At 49.7% G+C, this 17298-nt stretch overlaps 1 protein-coding gene across 1 annotated transcript in view; it reads right to left on the bottom strand.

The window, feature by feature from the left end:
• Positions 1–17298, bottom strand: part of ATP9A (ATPase phospholipid transporting 9A (putative)) — a 173414-nt gene that overhangs the window by 18637 nt on the left and 137479 nt on the right. Inside the window, exons 16-22 of the mRNA XM_030826735.1 lie at positions 12543–12635; positions 11157–11240; positions 8774–8944; positions 5712–5810; positions 2634–2723; positions 2365–2509; positions 1190–1254 (exon numbers count right to left, since the gene is read on the bottom strand). Coding sequence (XP_030682595.1) covers positions 1190–1254; positions 2365–2509; positions 2634–2723; positions 5712–5810; positions 8774–8944; positions 11157–11240; positions 12543–12635 — 747 coding nt within the window. The remainder of the gene's footprint in view (positions 1–1189; positions 1255–2364; positions 2510–2633; positions 2724–5711; positions 5811–8773; positions 8945–11156; positions 11241–12542; positions 12636–17298) is intronic.

Here is a 17298-nt window from a genome sequence, read left to right as displayed (position 1 = left end):
ATACTTCACACACACTTCTTTTTTTTTTTTTTTTTTTTTTTTTTGAGATGGAGTTTTGCTCTTTCACCTAGGCAGGAGTACAGTGGCTCAATCTCAATTCACTGCAACCTCCACCTCCCGGGTTCAAGTGATTCTCCTGCCTCAGCCTCCTGAGTAGCTGGGATTACAGGCATGTGCCACCACATCTCGCTAATTTTTGTATTTTTAGTAGAGATGGGGTTTCACCATGTTTGCCAGGCTGGTCTCGAACTCCTGAGCTCAAGTGATCCTGCCGCCTCAGCCTCCCAAACTGCTGGGATTACAGGCATGAGCCACCGCTTCCGGCCCTTCACACACAGTCCTAACAAACTCGGTGACCCATCTTCCTGCCTCTTGTCATTTAGAGGTCACAAATTAGGGCCGAGTAAACTATAAGAGGCAAGCGCACAATTGGCAAGGAGAAAAAGACAGAAAAAATATTTCCTAACACACCAACTTTTAAAAATTATACCTGCCAAGGCCTTTTGGTGAGAAGTGAACCAAGCCACACTCTTCCATAGTGCCCAAGAGATCAGCACAGAGCAGGATAACTAATGCTTTTACTGACAATGCTGACTGTCCCAGAGAAGTCTGAAGTATACTTACCATACCCTAAGAATATAGAGAAACTTTTTTTTTTTTTTGAGACGGACTCTTGTTCTGTTGCCCAGGCTGGAGTGCAGTGGCACAATCTCGGCTTACTGCAACCTCTGCCACCCGGGTTCAAGCGATTCTCCTATCTCAGCCTCTCAAGTAGCTGTGATTACAGGCACCCACCACCATGCCCAGCTAATTTTTGTATTTTCAGTAGAGACAGGGTTTCTCTAAGTTGGCCAGGCTGGCCTCAAACTCCTGACCTCAAGTGATCCACCTGCCTCAGCCTCCCAAAGTGCTGGGATTACAGGCGTGAGCCACCACACCCGGCCTAGAAACACTTTTTCTTTTTTTAAATTCAGGTCTTGGCAAACAGAAAGCCAACATTCATCTGTCTGTAAGATGTAGCAACACAGACCTCTATCTTCCCGGTGACACAAGGTAACTATGACACATGGTTCCTTATGTTTTATCATTCTTTATCTGGAATTTCCAGAAGGCTTAAAGCTGTGTCTTTGAGGGAAAAAGAACCAAAAAACTACAGCAAGTGGAGCCGAGCAGAGGGAAACACTCTCACCTTTCCTTCCACTCCCACGCCGCAGTCAGATTCCTGAATCATGCTGACGTCATTGCCTCCGTCCCCTGTGAGCCACACAGACCAGAGAGAAAAGATGTTTCATTCTTACCTTACACAAGAACGTATGCTTGTCTTTACTGCACTCTCGTCTTTCACGGAGCGCTTGCTGAGTGCCTGGCCTGCCCTGTCCATTCCACCTCTCCAACCCCTTGCACTACCAGGCAGAGTGGCTGAGTGTCAGAGAGCCCAGGCAGCTTGCCGAGGGTCCCGGCACTGAGCAGCAGCAGTGGGACTGTGTCCACATAGGCAGTTACTACCACCTGTCCTCCTCGGAGGCTGGGATACCCCAGGATTACCATCAGCAGCAACTTACGGTGCTCTTACTGGACGCTTTCCATGCAGCGTGGCAAGCACATTTTAAAGGTGATCCTTTTTAGGCTGAGCACAGTGGCTCATGACTGTAATCTCAGCACTTTGGGAGGCCGAGGCAGGCAGATCACCTGAGGTCAGGAGTTCGAGACCAGCCTGGCCAACATGGAGAAACCTCGTCTCTACTAAAAATACAAAAATTAGCCACACATGGTGGCACGCGCCTGTAGTCCCAGCTACTTGGGAGGCTGAGGCAGGAGAATCGCTTGAACCCGGGAGGCGGAGGTTGCAACGAGCTGAGATTGTGTCACTGCACTCCAGCTGCCCAGTGACAGAGTGTGACTCTGTCTTAAAAAAAAACAAAACAAAAAAAAAACAGTGACCCCTTTTAGTCTTCGTGACACCATTTAAGGAAGCCACAATTATTATTCCCATTCTACCAAAAGCAAACTGAGGCTCAGACGGGTGAAAGAAGCCACCTGGGGCACCCACTGGGAAAAGCCAGTGGAAAGATTTGAACCCAGATCCAACCCCACAGTGTGTGGTCTCCACCCCCTGGAAGGCTGCACTCTTGAGCCACTGGCAAAGGAGTAGAGGCCTGGCACATGCTTATCTTGCTCTCCAAGGGAAATATTAAAAATAATAACAAAAAGAGCCAAAGTCTGCGAGGTGGAGAAAAATCATGACCTGAACAAAGGGGCCTGGGGAATTTGAAGAACGAGCAGCAGTGTCCAAACATCCTTAGGGAAAGGGAGCCTGGCGCACCAGCAGGCCAGGGCCAGCGGCACAGCCTGAGCCTCGCCTACCTACTGCACAGGTGAGCTTGCCCGTGCGCTCCTGAAGCAGGCGCACGATCTGGGCCTTCTGGGTGGGGGCACAGCGGCAGCAGACTACGGCCGGGCACTGGCAGGCCAGCTCCATGAACTCGTACTCATAGTACTTGAGGCAAACCTGCAGGGTGGAGGGAGAGGTGGTGCGTTGGTGGAGGTCGCTGCCCAGCCTGCAGTGCCCCTGATGAAGCCAGATAAGCCCCAGGCTGCTGGGAGGACTGGCTCTCAGGGGTCCCCAAGCTCACCTCCAGGGAGTCTCCCGAGATGACCAGGGCACAATCATGCTTCCTGCGGAAGGCATTCAGCTCGAGGTGAGCCTCCCCGCGGTTGGTCACCTGGAAGGGAACAGAGATGGAGAAGGAGGCATTGCTCTCCGGAGATGATAGAACAATACACAGTGGCTTCCAGGAGCCCACATGAAGACAACGGCCACCCCAGCCAGGGGTCCCTCCCCTCCCCTGCCACCAGAGGCAGCACCAAATGGAATCCTATTGGTTATGATTCTGCAGGAATCAAGAGAGCCCATGTGCCAACCACCACCTACAATTTCCCCCAGGACTAAAAATGCCTGTACTGGCCGAGCGCAGTGGCTCACGCCTGTAATCCCAGCACTTTGGGAGGCTGAGGCGGGCGGATCACTTGAAGTCAGGAGTTTGAGACCAGCCTTGCTAACACGGTGAAACCCACTCTCTACTAAAAATAGAAAATTAGCCAGGCGTGGTGGTGGGCGCCTGTAATTCCAGCTACTTGGGAGGCTGAGGCAGGAGAATCACTTGAACCCAGGAGGCAGAGGCTGTAGTGAGCCGAGATCATGCCACTGCACTGGCAGCCTGGGCAACAGAGCAAGACTCGTCTTTTAAAAAAAAAAAAAAAAAAAAAAAAAAAAAGGCCGGGCGCAGTGGCTTACGCCTGTAATCTCAGCACTTTGGGAGGTCGAGGTGGGCTGATCACCTGAGGTCAGGAGTTCGAGACCAGCCTGACCCACATGGAGAAACCCCATCTCTACTAAAAATACAAAATTAGCCAGGCTTGGTGGCGCATGCCTATAATCCCAGCTACTTGGGAAGGCTGAGGCAGGAGAATCGCTTGAACCTGGGAGGTGGAGGTTGTGGTGAGCCGAGATCACGCCATTGCACTCCAGCCCGGGCAACAAGAGCAAAACTCTGTCTCAAAAAAAAAAGGCTGTACTTTCATTTTAAGCCAGGCATTGGACTACACACTCAGTGGATTTTTCTCATTTATTTCTCACAACGGCTCTATGAGGTGCCAAAAAGAAGACAGCTCTATTTTGCACCTAAGGAAACTGAAGCATGGTGACATTTGCTAGCCTGACTAAAGGCACATGGCTAGTATGCTGTGGCACAGGTATGCAGAGCCAGGCACCTAGCAGGGGCTGGGCCACTTTTCTGTAAAGGACCAGATGTTAACTATTGTAGGCTTTGAGGACCACATGGTCTCCATCACAACCACTCAGCTCTGCCGTTGTAATCCAAAAGCAGTCGTACACCATACGCAAACGAGCGGGTCTGTCTACACTCCAATAAAACAAAATACCTGCTGTTTAGAAAAACAGGTGGCTAGCACATAGGTCATTAGTTTGTAATCCCTGAATTCTAGAACAGGCAGTCAATTCTCATTATTCATAGTAGCTACGTTTTCTAAAGTCACTGTGAACATTGAATTAGCAAATACTAAACCATCACCTGTAAGGGAAATACAGGGTTAGGTTTTTGCCCCTGGTCGCAATATCTTCACAAATACATAACCTTATTTTATGTGTGTTTCTATTTAAAGACACCTGGATTCATTAACACTGAACTCACAGCCACCAGTGCTGTAACTCATGCCTGAAGGAAGCTCATCTAACACACGCATTTTCTCCATAAGTCACATCAACAGCCTCCCTGCACTTAGGAACACGAGTCAACAAAGAAGCGCTGTGCTGGGGCCATTTTAAACGACAAACTGCCAACAAAAAGCACAAAAATGCGAAAAACCTGATACTTAATGGACTGCAAAAAGGACACTTGTTTGTCACATGAGGCTGAAAGAAGGAGGGAGTGTGTGGCCTTGTTCAACCTCAGGTGGGAATGTATGTCTCAGGCAGCTAAAGTTTTAAGCCACTCTAGGCCGGGTGCAGTGGCTCACGCCTGTAATCGCAATACTGTGGGAGGATCACCTGAGGTCAGGGGTTCGAGACCAGCCTGGCCAACATGGTGAAACCCTGTCTCTACCAAAAATACAAAAATTAGCCAGGCCTGGTGGCAGGCGCCTGTAATCCCAGCTACTTGGGAGGCTGAGGCAGGAGAATTGCTTGAACCCGGGAGGTGGAGGTTGCAGTGAGCCGAGATTGCACCACTGCACTCCAGCCTGGGTGATAAGAGCAAGGCCCCATCTCCAAAAAAATATATATATATATTTAAGCCACTCTATGTATGACCGTGAAAATATCAAGAGTACTGACTTGGAGGTCACAGATAAATTTTGGGAGGAGGAGAATTCACCAAGAATCTGTGAATGATGAGAACTGACTATACCTGCCTCTACACAACACTATGCTATTTCAAAAACCCCTGGATTTTTTGAAGCTTCTGTGTGCTATGGACCAAAGGCAGGGGTGAAGGGGAGACCCCCAAACATCTAGAGACCCTCCAGTTGTTTGCCACTGTGGCTCTGGTTTCAGATCAGTAGGATTACTATATCCTGCCCCAAAGAGGACCCGGTCCCCCCACCTCCCCAGTGCAATAAAGCCTAGCACAGTCCTCACTGGTAGCAGTTCCTGATGTGCGCATCATCTCCGTCAATGCCTGCCACAAGGGCGGGCGATTTCTCACTTGCCCATCCAATTCACCTCCTTCAAAAGGCTCCTCAATGGTCCTAAATGCTTCCCCGCTCAGGAGGGCAGATAGACCAGCATCTGTGGCCTGGAATTTCTTTCTTATCCAAGGACTTGACTTTCAGGGGTTCAGTGATATCCCAGGAATCCCATGCATAATTTCATGTGTATGAGTGGGTCTGCATCTATTGGGGGGAGTGCCTGACTTTCATCAGCTTCTCAAAGGGACCATGACCCCCAAAAGGTTAAGAGCACGGCATTAGCGCAGGACTGGAAGGAGGTGCTCCTAAACCACTACTGGAAGGAACTCTCCAGCCGGCGCCGGGGTCATTAATCATCCCATCCAAAGCAACCGTGGTTGATGCTCCCCACCCTAGGTAATTCACATGCTGCCCCCTCCCTTCTTAAGGGGCCCACTCGAAGTTAGGAGGTTATAGGACAAACTGAACATCACCCCCACATGGCCCTAACACAGAGGACAGTTTACCAGCCGAAAAACGTGGATGTCTTGGTTTCTGGTCACCAGATGTGCATTCTTCGCTGTGCATGTAGCTGTCTCCAGCTTGTCCCCTGTCAGCATCCAAACCTGAAATCACGGCATGACAGAGGTCCTGTTTATTCGTTTTTGAGGCCGGCCTGTCATCTGCAACAGCTGAGTTTCCAAGAACATGGAGCTGAACTTGGTATGTTCCGTTTACCTCCTGCCGACTCGTGCTGTCCCCAACACAACACAGCAAGCGCCCTGGCCGAAGGGCTCTGGGACTCCAAGCAACCACTGCTGGTAGCGGCAAAAACTGGCAGATGCTTCTAGAAAGGGCCATTTGGCCACACACTACAGGAGGTACTATGAAGCTCGGTCCTTGGACCGCGTAATTCCCCTTCTGAGGATTTTTCTTAAAGTGATAAATATCCTAAAAGAAGGGAAAGGCTGTACAGGTGAGGGGGCACTTCTCTGTCCTACAGGAAACACTCATTTTTGACGCCGTGGACTTTCTATGTAGTTGGATGGGCAAGACAGGCCCTCCTGGGGTTTAACTCGGCTTATAAAACGCTGACCGTAAATGAGTCGGGTTCTTCCTTATCGTGCGTTAGGTCACACTGCATTTCTCTGCTGTGGGCTCAGAGAGGGGAGATGACTTGCCCCAAACCGCACAGCTACCTCTTGTCCTAACCAGGCCCAGAATCCGGGTCTTCAGAGTCCTCATGGAATGTGCTTCCTGCTCTGTGATTTTACCTCATTAACCCTTTTGTTCTCTTTGCTCCCAGCTGGGAGCAGTCTTGGGGCTATCGGTCAAAGAAAATCTGGATAGTAGGGAAAGTATAGGAAAGAAGATCACGACAAATGTCTCCCGAGTGTCCACTACGTGCCCAGCACCCACGCTGAGCTCCCTGTTACCTTCATGACAGCTTGTGGAGGCTGGAAATGGAAGCACTAAGAGCTTCAGTCATTTGCCAAGGGTCACAGAAGAAATAAAGGGAGACGTAGGATGGGGACCCAGGCAGTGAGACGGGCAGAAGGAAGGCACTGGGCACCTCTCAGGGCTGAGCCTCGGGCCCTCTCCCCTAGCTGGGTCTGTTTTCCCTCAATATCCCGCCTGTCCTAAAAATAATATTCTTTTTGGTGAGCCTCATTTAGTCATAGTCCTCAGGGTTTGATGTAAGAGAACAAACACTGGGGAAGGAATTGGGAAGTTCAAGTTCCAGAAAAGCATGAAAAGAACGATCGGGTGCACGACGTGGCTAATGTCCCATGCTGGGATGAAGGGAAGGTACTACAGGAAGGGTCCAAGACCCCAGCTCCAGTCCCAGCTCTGCCGCTTCCCATGTGAGAACCTGGGGAATGGAGACGCCTCACTCGGCCTCAGTTTCTACATCCATACGAGGGGCTGACTTAGAAAATATCCTGTGCAGCCAGGCGCGGTGGCTCACGCCCGTAATCCCAACACTTTGGGAGGCCGAGGTGGGTGGATCACTTGAGGTCAGGAGTTCGAGACCAGCCTGACCAACAGGGAGAAACCCCGTCTCTACTAAATATACAAAATTACCCAGGTATGGTGGCACATACCTATAATCCCAGCTACTTGGGAGGCGGAGGCAGAAGAATCTCTTGAACCCAGGACGTGGAGGTTGCAGTGAACCGAGATCACACCACTACACTACACTCCAGCCTGGGTGACAGAGCGAAACTCGGTCTCAAAAAAAAAGAGAAAAGAAAAGAAAATTTCCTGTGCAAGATCGTATCTTAGACTTTAATTACCAACTAACCTGCCCCATCCCAGGCACTCCCCTCCTCCTCTCATCTAACAGGAAACTAGAAAGGTAAGTCACATGCACACTCTGTGAATAAAATATCTCGTCTTGGGATAACACAGTTTTGAGAAGGAGAAAAACCCCAGGACAAAGACGGAAGTAGAAAATGGAAACTCCAGAAGTCTTAGGAATGGCCAGGGCCCAACTGCAGACCCCACGATGAAGCAGAAATGGGCCTCCAGTGGCCAGACTTCCAGAAGCAAGGTCCCGTTGGTGATTTCCTTATGATGAACCAGGCCCGTGAGCCAAATGCAAGCGACAGAATTGGATTTACAAGGAAACAGGCACGCAGGGGTGGGAGTCCCCAGTGGGCCTGAATGTCGCCTGGTGTCTAACCTGTCCTCCTGCCATGGCCCTGCTGAAAGGACAGGCCCCAGGATACAGCAGAGAGACACTTTGGAGTGGAGGCCGGTGGCAGGCACACGTCTCCAGGAGCTCCAGGCCAATGAGTTTGTTTGTTCACACCTCCCTTGGTCCACTGAGGACCAGGTCCTCACGCGCCCTCTGCTGGCCTCTCCAGATTCAACTCCTAGTATTTTTTTGGGGCCCCCGCTAGTAGAGTGTAAAATGCTAATACGACAGTGTGATGGCGCTGGCGGTCACTCTGCTGGGTGGTCACTCACTCACTCGGCCACACGGCAGACAGACTGGCGTGCCTATCACTCAACTAGAATTTAATCAGCACGCTGGACACTGCTCGGCCCTGAGCACCAGGAGTCATCAGTACAGTAAAGGCAAACGCTACACAAGATGTCTTCCAAAATCAGGGCTGGAGGGCCAGGCACAGTGGCTCACACCTGTAATCCTAGCACTTCGGAGGCCGAGGTGGACAGATCACCTGAGGTCAGGAGTTCAAAACCAGCCTGGCCAACATGGGGAAACCCTCTATCTACAAAAATATAAAAATTAGCCAGGCGTGGTGGTACGTGCCTGTAATCCCAGCTACTAGGGAGGCTGAGGCACAAGAATCGCTGGAATCCAGGAAGCAGAGGTTGCAGTTAACCAAGATTGCGCCACTGCATTCCAGCCTGGGCGACACAGCAAGACTCCTTCTCAAAAAAAAAAAAAAAAAAATCAGGGTTGGAGAGGCAGAAACAGTGGCTGTGGCCCATTGCAGATAAGGCACTCCTGGTCTCCTCTGCTGCTCCTCCCACCCTTTCCCCCTCTGATCTCCCTGCACTGCTGAGGGATAACTGGCATTGCCCTGGAGTGCCCTTCCCTGTGGCCAGCCTGCCCTACCTTGATGCCAGCATTCCTCAAGGTCTCCAGCGTGGGCCGCACGTCTGCCTGCAGCTGGTCCTCCACACCCGTCAGGCACAGCAGTTCCATCTCCATCTCCAGGCTCTCGATCACCGTGGCCACTTTGAGGGAGCGGTCGTGCACACTCAGCTTGGCCTGGACGTAGCGGGCCTGGGACACACCAGCAGATGCAGTCACTGCTTAGGGTGAGGAGAGGCCAGGCTGACTGGCCAGTGCCAAGAGTGGAAGGGCCACGCCCGATCCCCACCACACAGGGTGGGGGACCCCAGCAGGTGCGCTGGACCCCACAGGGGTGACATAGGCTTCCTCACAAGTCCTCCATGTAGACACTGCACAGACCTGAGTCCCACCCAACACTCTACACTCACCTGCTGGGAGACTTCCAGCAAGTCACTTAACCTCTCCGAGCCGTGGCCACGAAATGGCAATAACAGCACCAACCTCACTGGGTTGTCTCAGGGACGGGCACTACCAAGATCTCAAAAAAACAGTAAGTTCTCCCATACGCAACATGCACTTTGTAAACCAAACTGTGGGTCACCAGGTTTTCTAAAGACCAAGTCCAGCTTCTGAAGACCATCAACCCAAACTTCCGCTTCTTCTCTTTATCATGTTAGCAAAAACCTGGAGGAAAACCAGTCATCTCCTAATGGGCCCGCTCGAAGCACATGCTTTTAAAATTAAAAGGCAGGTAGCATTTATCAGGGCTAGAACGCTTGTTAAATAATGGCTTACAAAGAACTCAAATATATTAAAGAGAGATCCAGGCAGTTTCCCCACGTGGAGCAGGGCAGGGCCCCACGAAGCGTGTCCCGCCTCCCTCCCTTGCATTCCTGCACGCTGGCTTTAGGCCAGGCACCAGAGACACGGCAGTAAACAAGACAAGGACCCTCCCCTCAGGGAACACACCATCTATGGGATGGGATGACAATAAACAAGTCAATAATCTGGTTCAACCCAAACATTTTTACAGCTTAAAGAAATTAGGGAGGCCGGGTGTGGTGGCTCACGCCTGTAATCCTAGCAATCTGGAAGGCCGAGGTGGGCAGATCACCTGAGGTCAGGAGTTGGAGACCAGCCTGGCCAGCATGGCAAAACTGCTTCTACTAAAAATACAAAAATTATCCAGGCATGGTGGCACACGCCTGTAATCCCAGCTACTTGGGGGGTTGAGGGAGGAGAATCACTTGAACCCAGGAGGCGGAGGTTGCAGTGAGCAGAGATCGTGCCATTGGCACTACAGTCTGGGCAACAAGAATAAAACTCTGTCTCAAAAAAAAAAAAGAAAAGAAAAGAAATTAGGGAGCCGAACCAGGTGCAGTGGCTCACACTTGTAATCCCAGCTACAAGGTGGTTGAGGGCAGGAGGATGGCTTGAGGCCAGGAGTTTGAGACCAGCCTGGGCAGCATAGTGAGACCCTGTCTCAAAATAAGTGTGCAAAAAAAAGAGAAAAGAAATTAGGGCTCCAAGAGAATGATTTATGCCAAATTTTCCTGAAGGCATACCATGTGCCAAGGACTATCTTTAACTATTAAGGATATAAGAATAAACCAGGCCAGGCGCAGTGGCTCACACCTGTAATCCCTGCACTTTGGGAGGCCGAGGCAGGTGGATCACCTGAGGTCAGGAGTTCGAGACCAGCCTGGCCAACATGGTGAAACCCTGTCTCTACTAAAACTACAAAAATTAGCCAGGCATGGTGGTGGGCAACTGTAATCCCAGCTACTCTGGAGGCTGAGGCAGAAGGATCCCTTGAACCTGGGAGGTGGAGGTTGCAGTGAGCCAAGATCACACCACTGTACTCCAGCCTGGGTGACAAGAGGAAAACTCTGTCTCAAAAAAAAAAAAAAAAAAAAAACAAGAACAAACCAGACTTGTAAAGTCCCTGCCTTCAAAAATATTTTATTCCCAAAAGGAGATGGATAAGATGAATGTTAAAAAAAAAATATGAACAGGGTCAAGTTTATATTTTTCTGGCCTCTCCAGATTCAACTCCTAGACATATTTTTTGGCCCCAAATGGTAGCACGCAATGATAGTGACAAGTGCAATGAGAAAAGTGAAATGGTGTGATGGATGGAAAGTGAGAAGGAGCCTTAGACAAGTGGTCCAGGAAGACTTCTTGGAGGACATGGCTTTTGAGCTGAGGCCCAAAAGAAGCGAGGGAATGGGCCATGGGGCTCTGTGGGTGAAGAGAGTTCCAGGCAGACAGAACGGCCAGTGCAAAGGACTTCAACAACAGTGAACCCGGTGTGCCCAGAAACGACATCAGAATGGCTCGCACAGGATGAGGGATGGTGGAAGGAGTGACTGGGAGGCAGGCAGGGCTGCAAAGGTAATGGAAAGGTCCCAAAACAACTTACTTCAAAGTCCTGATACTGCTCCTCTGCAAGAGACTTCTTGGCCACCACAAGCACCCGCAGCCCTTCTCGGGCCATGTTGCCACACTGAAAAACAGGCCACAGTCAGAGTGGGAGCGGTGCTGAGAGCTCCTGACTTCACTGGGGAAGGACCAGTGCCCAAGTGGACGTGCCCCTCCCACAGGGACAGAGAAAATGGCAAATTGGAAAGTTGCTTTCCCCTACGGCAATCCTCCCTGGAGCAAGCTTTCTACAGGGGAGGTTGCAGAGAGGCAGCCAGTGAGCCAAACACGGCCCACACACAGGTCGTCTTCGACTAGCACATGTATGTTTCCAAATTTAAGTCAACATTGTGTGGTCTCACACACGAATCTGGATTGCTGAATGGGTGGAAAAACTGAGCATCTGACAAAACCAGGTGCATTTTCCCAAATAACCACAATCAATGATGGCTGAGGAGCGGTGGCCTCCATGTGTTCCCAGGAAGTGGAGGTGTCAAGTGAAGAACACTCCAGCACGTTTTACACGCAAAGTGCAACTCTGCTCAAAATCACAACCTGTTTGTTCATTTGCATTAACTGCCAGGCCCCTGTAGACATTTGAGTTTGCAATCCTTAAATGGAGAATCTAATGCACAATGTAAATTCCCCACCTAGGGCTAAGAGATGGGACAAAAATGGCCTGAAAAACCTGAGCACTGCCTCCCTCCTGTTGCTGGCCAACTGTCCACGTCACAAACTGGATTGCGCAGCCTCTGATGTGGCCCCCACAGACCCCACCTCCTGCAACTCACATTCTGGTATAATCGCCTACCCTTTGAGTGTGTGCTGGACCTAGTGACTTGTCCCTAACAAACAGAATGGGGCAAGAGTGAGGGGATGTCACATCTGAGATCAGGTTAGTAAAGACAGTGAATTCCATCTTGTTTGCCCTCTCCTGTTCCATCGCCTGCTCTCTTTGATGAAGCCAGTTGCCAGGCTGTGAGTGGCCCTATGCGAGAGGCCCACCTGCAAGGAATAGAGGGCAGCCTCTGGCCAACGGTCGCCAAGAAGCTGAGACCCTTAATTCAACAGTCCAAAAGGAGCTGAATGCAGCCCACAACAACTGAGTTTGCTCACAAGTGGATCCTGCCCCGGTCAAGTCTTGAGATGAGACCATAGCCCCAGCCAACATCTGAATTACGGCCAGTGGGAGGCCCTCAAGCAGAGGATGCAGTTCGGCCACACCAGGATCCCTGACTCACAGAAACCATTATATATTAAATGGGTGCTGCTTTAAGCAGCTACATTTCTGGGTGGTTTGTTACACAGCCACCAATAGCGAATACAGAGACCCACCTTACCATGCAAGGGGCTGCCTCTGCAGAACATGCTTCCAAGGCCTGCTTACCTCTTCCTCCAACCAGTCATTGTACTGCACAATGCCAGCCATGACCACATCTGCTCCCTTCATGTAAAACGTAATTTCTCCAGTTGATTCATCCTAGAGAGGGAGGCCGGAAGGAATGAGAAACTGAAAGGAACACCCTCTTTCGGCTGCAAAGCCTGCTTCCCATGACAGACGGTGTACAAAGTGCACTTAACAGACACCAATGTTTTTTCACTTGGCTGAAGATGAAAATCGAGAAGGGGCCTCATTTAGGGGCAAAGGCTACAGAAACTAAAAGGAAAATTCAAAGCACTTGGAAGATTTTCAATGATGAAAGCAAGATCAAATGGATTTAAGACCTTTGTTTCGGAAGTTACTACTATTTCAACTGGAATAGACTCATAGCATGTGAGTCTGGGAGGTGGGAGGCAGTAAAGATAGGCAAGAAAATCGAGCATGGCCATCAATACCTTGTGCCTAAATTTTGCTACTCCAGGAAGCCCAGAATAAATGCCCGGAAAGTCTTCATTGAATATGGAACCGTGGAGACAAAAGTGACTGCATCTCAAGCTGGGTGTGGTGGCTCACGCCTGTAATCCCAACACTTTGGGAGGCTCAGGTGGGTAGATCACCTGAGGTCAGGAGTTCGAGACCAGCCTAGCCAACATGGTGAGACCCTGTCTCTACTAAAAATACAAAATTAGCTGGGCGTGGTGGTGCATGCCTGTAATCCCAGCTACTCAGGAGGCAAGGCTGGAGAATCACTTAAACCTGGGAGGCAGAGGTTGCAATGAGCTGAGATTGCACCACTGCACTCCAACCTGGGTAACAAGAGCGAAACTCCGTCTCAAAAAAAAAGCGACTGCATCTCAGATGCAAATGCACCATGCTGACTTCTGATTAGCCCGTGAACACCCTCGATTCCTACTTAATTCACCGTCCTTCATGTAAGAAGATGTCAACCTTGATGTTATCGCACAAATTACAGGCGATGACACATACAGCTTTCTTGCCTCTCCTGGAAGGTGCCCGTAATTGTCCTGCTGGGGCACGCGGACCCTTTCCCTGTGGTATAAGCCCTGGGTTTAGGGAGTAACAGTGTGGAGATCCACCTGTTTTCCTGCCGCCCAAAACTACACTTGTCTGTTCAGCTCCCCCAAAAACCACACTTCCATCTGTAAGTTTCCCCTTCAATGACAAACTGGATTTGCCTGCCTTGTTCTTTGGTTTCAGGCTCCTTGGGAGGCCACTTTGTCTATGCAGCCCTTTCAGGGAACAGAAATATCCAAAATCAGATTAGTGGTAGAGTTTCCTCTTTTAAAATAACTTTCAAATGCCCCTTAATCACCGACAATCTTTTAGAACAACATGCTGACTCATAAGAGCACCCCCAGGCCAAGACAGGCACCCACGTTTAAAAGCGTTCAACTGCACACTTTATCTCTGATAGACTGCGGCTATGCCTGCTCTTGACGCAGGCCAAAGAGAGCTGTGGGGTCTGCACATTAAAGCATCAGAGGTTTTATTTTTTCCTTCCCCCCAACAACCAAAGGGTGCTCAACAACATGACTGTAGGAAACGATGCTCCCAGCCCAGCTTCCTCACTAAGAAAAGGGCTCGGGCGAGTTTAGAAGTTCTGTCCAATATAAATACCGCATCAACGATCCCCTCCCATGAGTCACTTCCTCCCACGGAGTTCATCACAAGTTTATTTCGTTCCCATATTATGGCAAGATTACGCCATAAATTTACAGAGATCGGCTGGCTGTGTGGCATTGTTTGGGGGCCTCATCTTTTCCCACTGTGGTCTGCATCTGGCACCTGCTCAAAGGCCTCTTTTAGTCCAGCAATGACAGCGCTATGATGATCTACAGCCACGATCCAAACCCGTGGCTCCACGTGGGAAGGGGGAGAAGGCATTGGAACATCTTGTACGCCACAAAAACAAAACGGGGACACAACCTTCCTGCAATAAGACAGCACACGAGTCCTTCTCCAACCTTGGCTGATTTCTTAAGAGATAGAGATTCACACAAGGAAATGGTCTTGCTTTGTGGGTGCACGAAGGTGCCATCTTGCACTGTGCATGTGCTCACATGTGTTTAAAAAAGAGACAGGGGAGACCCAAACTGGGGCTGTCCACAGTCACTAAACCAAGTCAAGAGAAGTTTTCTTTTTTTTCTTATTATTTTTTCTTTTTCTTTATTTTTTTGAGACAAGGTCTTGCTGTGTTGCCCAGGCTAGAGCGCAATGGCACAAACATGGCTCACTACAGCCTCGACCTCCTGGACTCAAGTGTCCTCACCCTGGACCTCCTGACCTCAACCTTCCCAGTAGCTGGGACTACAGGTGTGCGCCACCATGCCCAGCTAATTTTTTTGCTTTTTATAGAGGTGGAGTCTGGCAATGATGCCCAGGCTGGACTGAAATTCGTGGGCTCAAGTGATCCTCCTGCCTTGGCCTCCCAAAGTATTACAGGCGGGAGCCACCGTACAAAGCCTAGAAGAGGTTTTACAACTGAACTAAAACTTCCTCACATCAGTTAATTGGACAGTCATTTGCATACAGCATTTGGGTTATATGAACACATCATAACAGGGTTTCTCAGGCCCTTCCTCATGGTGGGGGCTGTCCTGTGCATTGCAGGATGCTGAGCGGCATCCCTGCTCTCCACCTGTGAGATGCCAGTAGCACTCTCAGCCTCTGGTTGTGACAACCACAAACGTTGCCAGACATTCTCGAATGCCCCCAGGATGAGAACTACCACATTAGGGGAGTGCAGTGAGGTTTGTGCCAAGGGGAGAACTAGTCCAAAAGCCCCAGAGGCCCAGTTCCACCCACCCAACCAAAGATAAAGAGGTCAGAAAATGAGAAAAAATAGCAAAATAATACTTACTTCATTAAAGACAACCTCACCAAGATGGACATTCACAGCACTATTTTTAGTAGTCAAAACCGAGAAACAAGCTAGGCGCAGTGGCTCATACCTGTAATTCCAGCACTTTGGGGGCCGAGGCTGGTGGATCACCTGAGGTCAGGAGTTCGAGACCAGCCTGCCCAACATGGTGAAACCCTGTCTCTACTAAAAAATGCAAAAATGAGCCATGCGTGGTGGCAGGCGCCTGTAATCCCAGCTACTCAGGAGGCTGAGGCAGCAGAATCACTTGAACCCAGGAGGCGGAGGTTGCAGTGAGTCGAGATTGCACCACTGTACTCCAGCCTGGATGACAGAGTGAGACTCCGTCTCAAAAAAAAAAAAAAAACTGAAATTGAGAAACAGCCTAAGCAGCCAAAAAATAAGTTAATGAATGAAATAGTGGCACATGCTTTCAACAGAACACTGCACATGCGTTAAAAATCATTAAAATCAGATTTTAATAATATGAGAAAATTCTCATTGTATACATATAGTTCAATGAGGGAGGAAGTTTAGGAAGCCTTCTATGGAGTTCAGTGTTAATTTTATGAAAACGTGTGTGGATATTTACACTTGGATATGCTTAGAAAAGAGACTGAAAAGAAATCCCTTGAAAAGGTAAAAGGTCTTTTGGGGGGTGAAAATAGAGATGAAGTGGTAAGGCACGGTGGCTTATGCCGGTAATCCCAGTACTTAGGGAAGCTGAAGCGGGAGGACTGCTTGAGGCCAGAAGTTTGAGACCAGGCTGTGCAACATAGAAAGACTTTGGCTCTACAGAAAAATTTCAAATTTAGCTGGGCGTGGCAGTGCATACCTATAGTCCCAGCTACTTAAGAGGCAGAGGCAGGAGGATCCCTTGAGTCCAGCAGGTCAAGGCTGCAGTGAGCCATGTTCATACCACTGCACTCCAGCCTAGGTAACAGAGTGAGACTCTGTCTTGAGAAAGAAAGAAAAGAAGAGAAAAGAAAAAAGGGAGGGAGGAGAAAGAAAGAAAAGAAGAGAAAGAACAGAAGAAGGGAAAGAGGGAGAGGGAGAGAAACAGAGGGAAGGAAGAAAGGAAGAAAGGATGGGAGGGAGGGAGAGAGGGAGGGCAGTTTTAATCCCCCTCTTTACTTGTAACTTTTTGTTCTAAATGCCTTAACTGTAAATGTTTTTTAATAACCTGGGAAGGGGGGCATGCCAGGTTAAAACAAAAACAGATCTGCCCATCTGACAGCATCACAGACTCTAAGCACGAGTCCCTGCTCTTCCTGCTGGAAGACACATGAGCCACATCTCAAAAAAATATAACACATCCTTCACAACTAGATGAAGCGTGGCATATGCCGTTCACTTATTCTAGGATGGCTGATATTAGGGACTGTTCAATGATGAGTCAACCCTCAAATGACCTTAGCATAGCCCACGGCCCTATATCTTGAAAAAATTCAGGCTGGAACAAAATTAAAGTAATTCCATAGGAGATAATGACACTCATTCCCCAGGAAACACCCCACCCACAGGATCTATGCTGCTGCTCCCAGACCACAGATGTTCTTGACATCAGATGCACACTCAAGATACGGTTTAGAAGCCAGGGATCCAGCCAGGTGTGGACCAGTGGGAAAAGCAGCAGCTGTGTGGGAGAGAAAGCTCCCTCTCCACCCAAGAGTTGCCAAGGACACAGGTCCTGCAGAGTCTGAAAGAACCTACAGGCCGGCCTCTGGACATAAAAATCCCCTAACGCAGGGCCGAGCGTGGTGGCTCACTTCTGTATCCCAGCACTTTGGGAGGCCGAGGCAGGCAGATCACGAGGTCAGGAGTTCGAGACCAGTCTGGCCAACGTGGAGAAACCTCATCTCTACTAAAAATACAAAATTA

The sequence above is a fragment of the Nomascus leucogenys genome, chromosome 13 (genome assembly GCF_006542625.1).
Source record: "Nomascus leucogenys isolate Asia chromosome 13, Asia_NLE_v1, whole genome shotgun sequence".
Classification (NCBI taxonomy): Eukaryota; Metazoa; Chordata; class Mammalia; order Primates; family Hylobatidae; genus Nomascus; species Nomascus leucogenys.
This window is presented reverse-complemented; position numbering and strand designations above follow the sequence as displayed.